Source organism: Harpia harpyja, unplaced genomic scaffold, assembly GCF_026419915.1.
Source record: "Harpia harpyja isolate bHarHar1 unplaced genomic scaffold, bHarHar1 primary haplotype scaffold_55, whole genome shotgun sequence".
Lineage (NCBI taxonomy): Eukaryota > Metazoa > Chordata > Aves > Accipitriformes > Accipitridae > Harpia > Harpia harpyja.
This window is the reverse complement of record NW_026293415.1, coordinates 463,537-474,124: the sequence shown is the minus strand read 5'-3', so window position 1 is coordinate 474,124 and position 10,588 is coordinate 463,537. Positions and strand designations below refer to the sequence as shown.

Below are 10,588 nucleotides of genomic sequence, written 5' to 3'. Positions count from 1 at the left end.
GCGGAGGTGAGGCTGGTGAATGGCAGCAGGCGCTGTGCTGGAAGAGTGGAGGTGAAACACAATAGCCAGTGGGGGACGGTGTGTGGTGACTACTGGAGCATGAATGATGCGGCAGTGGTTTGTAAGCAGCTGGGCTGTGGGTCTGCTGTTGGAGCTCCTCAGTATGGACACTTTGGGCCAGGATCTGGCCCCATTTGGATGGATGATGTTGGCTGTAATGGCACTGAGTCTGCCCTGTCTGACTGCAAACATAGACGATGGGGTGAAAATGACTGTGATCACACTTACGATGCTGGAGTGACGTGTTCAGGTAAGTGGACAGCCCATTCTTCACCTTTGGGTCTGGGGTGGGCGAAGGGACCATGGCTGTGCCCTCAGGGAGCAACAAGTGGACACTGGAGTAGGGCCCAGTGATGCTGGTCTAATTGCCAGGCTGGGACTGTCATTGCTGATGTCCCCAGTCCTTGGGGAAGGCCCAGAGGGAGCCTACCCACTGCATGCACAGGCTGGTACTGAGATATCCCTGGGGCTATGAGTAGTCCTGTGGGGACATGACCCTGTGCAGGCAGCACTGATGACCTGCCCAAGCCCTCCTGCCTGCCCATGGTTCCCCGTGCTGCCTCATGACATGGGGGCTTTGGCAGCAGTTACTGATCCTCATCTGTGCCAGCTGGTCTCTGAGAGCTGGCATGGACCCAGTGGGAGTCTCCTGCCCCTCTGTCCAGCCATCCATCTGGGTTGTGGACACCTCCAGGCAGAGCACTGTGTCCCTGACTGAGGACACCCTCCCCCCGAGCAGACATCAAAGGGATCTGGACAGGCACCAGGCATGATGGCAGCTGCACCATTTCTGTGCTCTGTGACATCTTCTGCCTAAAATGAACCTTTCAACACCCCAGGAACACCCCTGGGATCAGGGGGTGCTTCCGGTTGCATCAGGGTGATGGTCCTGCCTGGTCCCAAGCTCTGCAGATACTGAGCAGGCTGCAGCAGTCATTATCATCTGGGCCAGTTCTCCTGGATCCAAACTGCTCACACTACAGTGGTCCTGGGGCGACCACGCCAGGCCACGCAGGGGACCTTGAGCGGGAGCAGTTTGTCTGAGGAGTACCTGTGGCTGTGAGTCTGCGACAGACACATACCCTCGAGTGGCTGATGCTGTAGAGATGGGGTGCATGGGGGTCTGGATGTGCCTGTGTCACCAACACTCCCCTAACAACTTCCTCTGAAATATGCAATGGACAGTTTGGTCACGGCTTGCTTGGAGATGATGCAGGATGTGGGCATTTAACTGCCAGAGGTCTCTGGGAACTCCCAGTTGGTTTGTTTTTTTCCAGGATTTGTCCGGCTGGTGGAAGGGAAGAGCCACTGCTCAGGACGTGTGGAGATCCATGATGACGACCAGTGGAAAAGTGTCTGTGATTCACATTTTAGTCCCAAAGCTGCTGATGTGGTCTGCAGGGAGTTGCATTGCGGCGTGGCCCTGCCTGTCGCTGGGCCAGCTCACTTTGGAGAAGGGGTCAGTCCCATCTGGGATGGAGAGCTGCAGTGTGTGGGGAATGAATCCCGCCTCTTCTCCTGCCGCAGAGGGTCCTCCAGGGACCAGCCCTGCACCCACGCAAACAGCGCTGTTGTCACCTGCACACGTAAGGACTCAGGGAGGGGTGTTGAACACCAGGGCTGTGCCAGGGGTTGGGGAACACAGCAAGGACCATGCTGGGCCAGTTGTGAGGGCAGGAGGGATGATGGGATTGTCTGCAGCATGAAAATAGTGCAGAAGAAGAAAGGCATGCTGTCCATCTAGCCTCTCCGCCAGCTACTGAGGGTACACGAGCACCAATCCACCCTCTCTCCTCCTCCTCTGTCCCCAGAATACACAGGGTTCAGGCTGGTGAACAGCAGCACAGCGTGTGCAGGGAGGGTAGAGGTCCAGGTGCTGGGGACCTGGGGGACCCTCTGTGCCTCCCACTGGGATCTCTCGGATGCCCACGTTCTCTGTCGTCAACTCAACTGCGGGTTTGCTGAGTCCGTTCCTGGAGGAGAGCATTTTGGGAGAGGGACTGGCCCTGTCTGGAGAGACTCATTCCACTGTGATGGGACAGAAGCCCATCTGGGACAGTGCCCAGTGATCACCCTGGGGGCCTCACCATGCTCCCACGGGAACAACGCTGCTGTCGTTTGCGCAGGTGAGTGCTGGAAAAATGCTGCATAACACCATTTGCCCTTTGTGTGTGACGTGGCCACCCAAAGCAGGGGTCCCACAGCAGTGCAAGGCTGAATTTCTCCCTGGAGAAACCCTGGCTTCCCCAGGAGCCACCTGGAGGGCTTTGCCTGCTCAGAGTGACCGCTCTACTTTGGGAGAGCTGAGGGCTGAATGGAGGCAGGCATCTGCCCCCAGGGCAGTGGCTTAGGCCCCAGCACCACCAGCAGGCCTGGGCTCCTCCATTCTCCTACTGTGGGACAAGGCCAGAGCAGGGCTGCAGGGCTGTGCTCCATCCCTCTGCCTGCAGACAACTGCATCCCATCCCCAGAGAGAGCTCTGCAGAGCCTCATCCCACCAGCCAGGCAGCAGGTGCCTGGGTGCCCCCAGCAGCAGCAGACCTGGCTGTGAGCTGCAGAGAGGGCCCAGGTTTTGCCCTCGCTTCTCATCAGCAAAAGGCTCAATCTTGTTGTGTTTGGTGGGAAAATCCCCCCTCGCCCCGCTCCCTGAAGGATGCCATGCTCCCCGGTGCCACCAATGGCTGTGGCATCTCTGCTCTCCCCAGGCTCAGCCGGCTTTGCATCCCTGCGGCTGGTGGGTGGAGGGAGCCGGTGCGATGGACGAGTGGAGATCTTCCAGAACGGGACATGGGGCAGAGTCCTGGATGACCAGTGGGACATGCAGGAGGCCAGCGTGGTGTGCCGGCAGCTGCGGTGCGGAGAGGCAGGGACAGCCTACAACCCCCCAAAGCCTGAGCGAGGGACCGGCCCTGTGGGGCTGCGAGGGGTCCGGTGCGCAGGGCACGAGGCCAGCCTGGCCCTCTGCAACACCTCCCTGCCCGAGAGTGCACCGGCGGCAGGGGTTGCGGAGGACGTGGGAGTCATCTGCTGGGGTGAGCGGTGCTGCACGGGCCCCCCAGGTGATGGGGTGGGTGGGCAGCCGGCCCCTGACAGCAACTGGGGTTTCTGCCCACTACAGGGAGCCGGAGGGTCCGGCTGGTGAACGGGTCCGGGCACTGTGCTGGGAGAGTGGAGATCTACTACCAGGGCATCTGGGGGACTGTCTGTGACGATGGCTGGGACCTGTCTGATGCCGCCGTCGTTTGCCACCAGCTGGGCTGTGGAGGGGCAGTGGAGGCAGCCGGCTCCGCTCAGTTCGGGGAAGGCTCCAGGCAGATCTGGCTGGATGGCGTGAACTGCTCTGGGGCCGAAGCTGCTCTCTGGGACTGCCCTGCCAGGCCCTGGGGGCAGCACGACTGCGGGCACAAAGAGGATGCGGGAGTCATCTGCTCAGGTCTGTGGTGGGAGCTGTAGTGGGAGCCTGGCTCTCGCGGAGGCCAGGACACAAGGAGAGACGGGCATGGCCAAGGCTGTCCCTGGCTGCCTCTGAGCTCCTGCCAGAGCATGTCCTGTGGTCACCCATGCACGGGTACCCTCAGTCCCACTGGGGGTCCCTGGGGAGCTCAGCCATCCCCGAGGTTTAGCAAGAAGGGCAGGGTGTCTGTCCATCAGGGGCTTCTGTCTACCCTTGGGTGCAAGGGGGATGTACTGGCCATGGCCCTACCCAGCTGTGGGCCTGGGGGGTGCAGAGGTGTCCTGGCTCCCACAGCCCCAGACCAGCCTGTTCCCTCTTGGTGCCTTTCTTCCCAGAGTTCGTGGCTCTGAGGCTGGAGAACAGTGATGGCTGCTCCGGGCGCCTGCAGGTTTTCTACAACGGGACGTGGGGCAGCATTTGCTCCAACTTGATGACTCTCGACACAGTGTCGCTGGCATGCAAGGAGCTGGGCTGTGGGGACGGAGGATCCCTGGAAACACAGCTGCCTTATGGAAGGGTGTCTGGCCCTACGTGGCTGGATTACGTGCAGTGTGGGGAGAAAACCAGCTCCTTCTGGCAGTGTCCCTCTGCTCCCTGGAACCCACAGTCATGTGAAGACCCACGAGAGGAGATCCACATCACCTGCAATGGTAACTCTGAGCCACCTGGGCACCCCAGTGTCACTCCAGCTCCTGTTCCCTGTTGAGCACAGGCAAATGCAGAGAAAGAGCTTGGAGGGGCTTTTCCTTTCCATGTCAGTCCCTTCTGCTGCTGGTGGCAGAAAAGCCATCACAGCCACACACGTCCAGCAGCAGTTGCCACCCAGGTTGCCAGCAGCGCCTGGGGGAGGCAGAGGCATCTCCAGGTGAGGTCTCAGAAAAGACCAGACAGGGTTCAGAAGAGCCTCCCCTCCACACACACGCTCCTGCTGCTCTGTTAAACAGGGACCTTTTGGGGCTGAGCAGCTGGGGTCCCCCCACAATTCTGTGCATGTCCCCTCAATGAGCAGGGTTCAGTTGCTGCTGTGATCGAGATGGCAGAGGGAGGCACAAGCAGAGATCAGTCCTGCTCTCTTCTGCTCCATCTCCCGAACCAGCCCTTTCACCACAGTGTTTCCTTCTTCAGGGAGACGCCCAGAAATGCCCTCGATCCCGCTGGCCCCGTGCCCCACCTCCACGAAGTGCACAGGTAGGGAGCTGGTCCTCTGTGGATGCTCCTTGTCTGGCAGGGCTCTGCCTGCTGTCTCAGTGCCATGGGAGGTCTTTGCCTTCTCCAGACAGGGAGAAGATTCGTGCCGTGGGAGGTGAGGACGGGTGCTCGGGCAGAGTGGAGGTCTGGCACCGTGGCTCTTGGGGGACGGTGTGCGACGACTCCTGAGACATGCGGGATGCTGAGGTGGCGTGCAGGCAGCTGGGCTGCGGCCCCGCGGTGTCTGCCCTGCATGAGGCTGCATTTGGGATGGGGACGGGCCCCATCTGGCTGGAGCAGGTGGAGTGCCGGGGGACAGAGCTGTCTCTGCAGGACTGCTGGGCCCGGCCTGGGGATGGTGGTGCTTGCCGGCATAAGGAAGATGCTGCGGTGAACTGCTCAGGTGAGTGGCAGGGCTGGGACCCCTTGCTCAGGTATTGGCAGGGTGCTGGGGAAGACCTTTTGCCCCCTTGGTCCTGGCACGGCCTCTGACCTCCCAAGAGCAAGAATGTTCCTGCAGAGTGCAGGAGCCTGGTGCCAAGTGGGAGCAGCCTCGGTGGAACTGGATGTGTTCTGGCCATTGCCCGTGGGGCCCTGCAGCCCCAGGGTTATCCCCTGGGCTGCCTGTGCCCTCCTGCCTGCCACCCAGAGCAGAGTCACTGAGCCCTTTCCTGGCCTCTCTTTCTAGCACTACAGGAGGGGCAATTTGGGTGGGATGTGTCAGGGACATCCACAGACACACACACAGTGTGTTGGGGAGGAGGCTCCCCGGTACTCGCACACCCACCTTCTCAGCCTGGCTCTCCTTTTCCTCCTCTTCAGCTACACCCAGGACAGCAGCATCCCCACCCCAAGCAGGTAACTTGATGTCCCCCTGCGGCTGGGTATCCCCAGGGCCAGACTGTGACCCACAGCTGGGTGGAAGGGGCTCCTTGCTGAGGTGTGAAACTCCCAGGGGAAGGCACTGGTCTGGTGGTGAGGGGGGTAGGGAAGGTTGTAATTTACTCATCAGGGTAGAAGCTTCTCCATCGCTCATCCCTGGGGCCATCCACCCCCTGCTGCCTTGTGTGATGGGCATCAGGAATGGTGCTTTTTCCACCTCACCCAGGCCTGGTGCTGGCCTTTCCGTATTCTTGCCCACACAGATTCCCCCCGGGGCCGTCTAACTGGCAGCAGGAGAGTCTCAGTGCCTGTCATCATCTGCATCATCCTGGGGGCCCTTCTCTGCCTGCTCCTGGCCCTCCTGGCTGGGCAAGCACTAAGCACCAGGGCTGGGCGCAGAGGTTGGTCTTTCCACAGCGGTCCCAGGGGGAGATACCTCCTGGAAGGTCTGCGGGGTGTCAGTGAGGGGCACAGGCAGAGCTGGGGGGATGAGACCGTGTGCTGCCACCTGTCCCATGCACCACCCCATTGACTGCCTGGCCATGGGGCACCAGCAGCAAGGGGTGGAGAGAGCCCAGGGGTGGAGAGAGCCCAGAGGTGGGGGGAGGTAATGATAGGGTGAGGAGAGAAATGGCAGAGAGGGGCTGGGGGACATGTGAGCAGAGGGGAGATGGCCAAGCCTGGCAATGCTCTGGGTAGTGCTGGGGGGGGCTGTGGGACAAGGGAGATGATGGGAGGAGTGCAGGGCAGCAGGGTCCATCCCCTCGGTGTCAGGCCCCCAGGCTGTCCCCTCTGCCCAACCCCTGGCAGATCATGCGCCCTACTCTATGCCCATGGGGTAGATAGGGGAAAGCTCCAGGTGGAGGAAACATGGGAGCTGCTCCAGGGTCAGACAAGGGGTGCATGACCCAGGGGCCAGAGGGGCATGAGCACTGTCTCCGAAGGGACAATGGGAGGGGGACGCTGCCCCAGATAATCTCCACAGAGATGTTGCCCTCACTGGGGATGTGGCAGATGTGCCTGGACAGTGCAGTGGGGCTGTGCAGTCAGACCAGTTCTGGGCTGGCCCAAGGAACAGGTTTGCGGGAGCGCAGTGTGATTCCATTACCCCTCTGCCTGTCCCTGTGCCAGCCCTGCCTCTGTCCCCAGGCTCCAGGAGTGCTCAGGTGATGTTCCCTGAGGCTGTGTACGAGGAGATTGGTTACAGCCCAGTGTGGGAGAAGCAGGCAAGGTTTGGGCGCTCAGGTGGGTGAGGGTCATCCCTGGAGGTACATCTGCAGGACCCTTTCCCCTGGCCCCAACCCAGGGCTGATTCCCTAAATCCCCCGGCCCGTGGTCCTTGTGACGCTGGGGCCATGTGATCTGTGGGGAGACAGCATCCAGGTCCTGGGCCTGGGAGGGGAGCTTTCTCCAAAACAGCTTTGCCTGTCCCGCTGGACATCCCCTCTCTTCCTGCCCCTGCACCCCATCTGACACCCGTGGAGTGAAGGAAGGGACTGTCCTAGGGCAGCTCTGGGAGCACCTTTGAGACAGGGTTTGCCCCAGGGAGGCAGGGTGATTTCCCAGCCCTCCTCCCCATGCAGCCCCACCTCTGTGGGTCCCCATTCCCCAGCAGCACTGACCACGATCCAGGTCAGTGGGGCTCACTTCATAATACCCACCGTGCATCTCTCCAGGCTCCTATTCAGAGGAGTCCCTGACCCAGCTGCAGTCCTACCCTGGGGTCAGCGAGGAGGAGGATGGTCTGGGATCAGCACCAGGTAACAGAGGCAAGAAGGAGTTGATCTCCCTGAAGACATGTGATGGACAGAAGTGTCACTCAGTGTCACTGCTGGAGATGGGGAGGACATGGGGGTCTCCTGTGGTGCTGCCAACACCAGTGTCTCAGACCTGTGTCCCTGCACATCTTCCCATCCTCTGCTGCGCAGGACATATCTTCTCACTGTCACCAGCTCCCCTCTCCTTTCAGATGTTCTTGTCCCACCTGGAGGTGACCCAGCGGATGGCTATGATGATGCCAGGGAGGTTTCTCATCCGGAGGAGGACGCTGCCTCTGGGCAGGGAGACAGGGAAATGCCCAGGGAGCCAGAGGAGGGTGCAGAGCCCAGGGATGCCCCCAGAGGTGAGAGGCAAATTTAGCACTGCTGGTTCCTGGGGTGCCATCCCTGGTGCCATTCAACTCTCTGCTGTCCTGAGACCCCAGCCTCCTGGGAAGGGGGAACCTGTCCCGGGAGTTTTCCTTGGAGGGACTAGGGGTGGGAGAAGGAGCTGAATGTGGTGAGGAGCAGGGAGGAAGATGATGCATAGACCCCCTGGGGCGAACTGCATTGTCCTGCCTTGCTGCTTGCAGGGCCCAGCCTGCACTCCCGGAGAAGTGCTGGGGTCCCTGGAGCTGAAGGAGGCACGTGGCCCCTGTCCCTGGGGAGCATGGGCTATGATGATGCTGAAGAGGTGTCTCTGGCACATCCCCCTGAGGACACAAGGGCTGTGACACCAGAGCTCTGTGCACAACAGTCCCAGAGCCCCAGGCCATGAGAGCCCCTCCCTGCTGTGCAGCTGGGTGCAGCCAGGAGGGAGAAGAGGTCTGTGGAGCTGGGAGAGCCGTGAGCAGCAGGGAACCATGTCCCTTGTCCCATTGGCAGCAGAAACCACCTGGAGTTTCCTCTATTTTTATTCCCATTTTTATGTTGTTCATCATCTTTGTTCATAATACAACAGCTGTGTTCAGCTTTGACCCGGAGCTGGTGCTTGCCTGCCCAGGTGTCAGGGCATCTTCCTGAGGCTGAGAAGGAGGAGCAGAGAACAAAGTTATGCAGGTGGGGAAATGGGCATGTCTCAGGGACAGCAGGCTTGGGGTTGGGCTGCGGGGCTGCGAGAGCCCATGGTCGCTGGGGAATAATCCTGCTGACAGAGACATTTCCATCCTACTGGCCACAGGCAGTTTCTAGTCAAAATGGCTCTCTGATAGGTCCCATGATGCACTGCAGTGGGAGCACCCATTTCCTCGCCCTAGGGTTTCCCAGCTGCTCTTTGCCCCAGGCTGGTCCCACAGTGCAGAGGCCATGACAGAGCTGCCGTGTCAGGGTAAGCCCTGTCCTGCGGCCCCACAGAAGTGAGCCCTGAGGTGGCCGCAGTGCCCTGAACACCCCAGCCAGCCCCAGGGGGGAACATGGCCCATGGATTACCTCCCACCATGGTTAGGAGGCAGCTCTGCTCCCCACTGCCCCAGGACAGGGTGCAGAGCCGCTTTCTGGGTCACACGGGGGGGGGATTCCCTCTCCTCATGCTCTGCCAGGGCCCCAGTCTCCATGGGCTGCTCCTGCTGCCTTGGGCCCGTGCAGATCCTGAGCACTCTTGTCAAGGCACTGAGCTGCCATCTTCCTCAGCAGAGGCTGTAAGGCCCCACGGCAGCCCTGGGACCCCCTCCTCCTGCTCTCCTCCAGCCCCCATCCCTGCCGTCCTGCTGACTCGCCAGGGATGTCAGTTTGGTTTTGTGTCAGGATGGTACTTGTGTGCAGGAAGAAGAGGGATGGGAGCAGGGGGGGACGGGGGCACCTTTCCCCCAGCACTGTTGGAGGGCCAGGGGGAGGAGAAAAGATCCCCAGGAGATGTGTGCTACAGCCAAAAGCCGTGGTCCAGTCCCTGGCCTGGAGAAGGGCTCATCTGGGAGGATGCTCACGTGGGCACGTTTCCATGGCAGAGGAGATTTTGTGTCCCTCCCCTAGAAGAGGCACTGCTGGGAGCTGAGCCAGGGTTCCTCTCCCTTGGCTGTGGCTTTCACCTGCCCAGCGCCCATGGGCACAGAAACTTCTTATGTAGCAGCCAGTGACACCTGGGCAGGACCTGGCACCCAAACTGCCCTCCCTGCTCCTGCTGGTGGGTCTCCACACCCCTCCGGCACTTCCCCAAAAGGCTCCTCTGCTGCGGGCTGGAAGGTGCATTGGCTGTCTGTGGCAGGGTTCCCTGTGGGGAGTTGCTGGAGCTCAGTACTGCTGCAAGCAGCAGGATCTGGCCCTAGAGGAGAAGCGGGGAGGAGGTGCCTGTCGCCAACATCCTTTCCCACTTCAGCATTGCCCCATTCCCTGCTGGGAGCTCCTCCACCCCTGGGGTGATCCTGGGGGGATCTGGGAGAAGCCCAGGCACACATATCTCTCTGCCCCATACCCCAGAGCTCACCTGCTGGCAAACCCCATGGGAGAGCAGCATTCCCAGGGTGAGACCCCCACGGTGATGGGTGACATACAGGGGCACTGCAAACACAGACTCCATCCCCTGGAAAACTCCCATGGGGGCAAGCTCCAGTCCTGCATCTCAGAGAAGGAAGGTATAAAAGTGAAGAAGAAGGGGGGAATGTTATCTTCTGAACAGAGGATGGTGGTGGCTATGGACAGTATGGACACTGACGTGCAGACTCAAGGTGCTACAACTGGGGACTGGGGAGAGGAACCCAGTGCCTGTCCTGTGCCACCTCACTGCCAGCTCTGCCCTCCCACAGGTGTAATATTTCTCCCTTACTCTGGCACCTGGCAGACATTTTCCTCTTCCTCCTTAGGGAGATGAGCCACAGGCCTGTGTGTGCTTGAGGGGGGCAGCAGGCCTGAGCAGGAAGAGCCTGTTTCATGGCATTTGGGGACCTGAACAGTCTGGCCCTGCAGGCTGGGTCCATTCTCTGCAGCAAAGCAAGATTGTCGCTGTAGCCCAGATCTGTGGTTGTTCCTGCAGCTCCCGAGGACCTGCCTGAGGGGGGTCACAGTGAGACCCCCGAGTCTCAGCACTGCAGGCCCCATGCTGGGCAGAGCTTGGCTGTTTAAAGCCCATAGGAGAGCAGCCTTATTTCTCTGAGTTTTGGCTCACCAGGGTGCTGGGCATGCTGCAGTGAAAGTCCATGTCTCATGCCCCATTTTGGTTGTGGGGGTTATTGCCAGAGATCAGCCGAGGCACCGTCTCCTGGCCCTCACTGCCTGTGCATGGCTGTGGACAGACCTGTGACTCCCTGATCCTACC

At 60.5% G+C, this 10,588-nt stretch overlaps 1 protein-coding gene across 1 annotated transcript in view; it reads left to right on the top strand.

Moving 5' to 3' along the window:
- Positions 1-1,888: 1,888 nt before the first annotated feature.
- The window catches only part of LOC128138545 (deleted in malignant brain tumors 1 protein-like), a gene marked incomplete at its 5' end in the record, with an annotated part of 387,383 nt that continues 378,683 nt past the window's right edge, over positions 1,889-10,588 (top strand). Inside the window, 4 exons of the mRNA XM_052779749.1 lie at positions 1,889-2,186; positions 2,766-3,092; positions 3,179-3,493; positions 3,850-4,164. Of these exons, the coding sequence (XP_052635709.1) occupies positions 1,889-2,186; positions 2,766-3,092; positions 3,179-3,493; positions 3,850-4,164 (1,255 nt within the window). The remainder of the gene's footprint in view (positions 2,187-2,765; positions 3,093-3,178; positions 3,494-3,849; positions 4,165-10,588) is intronic.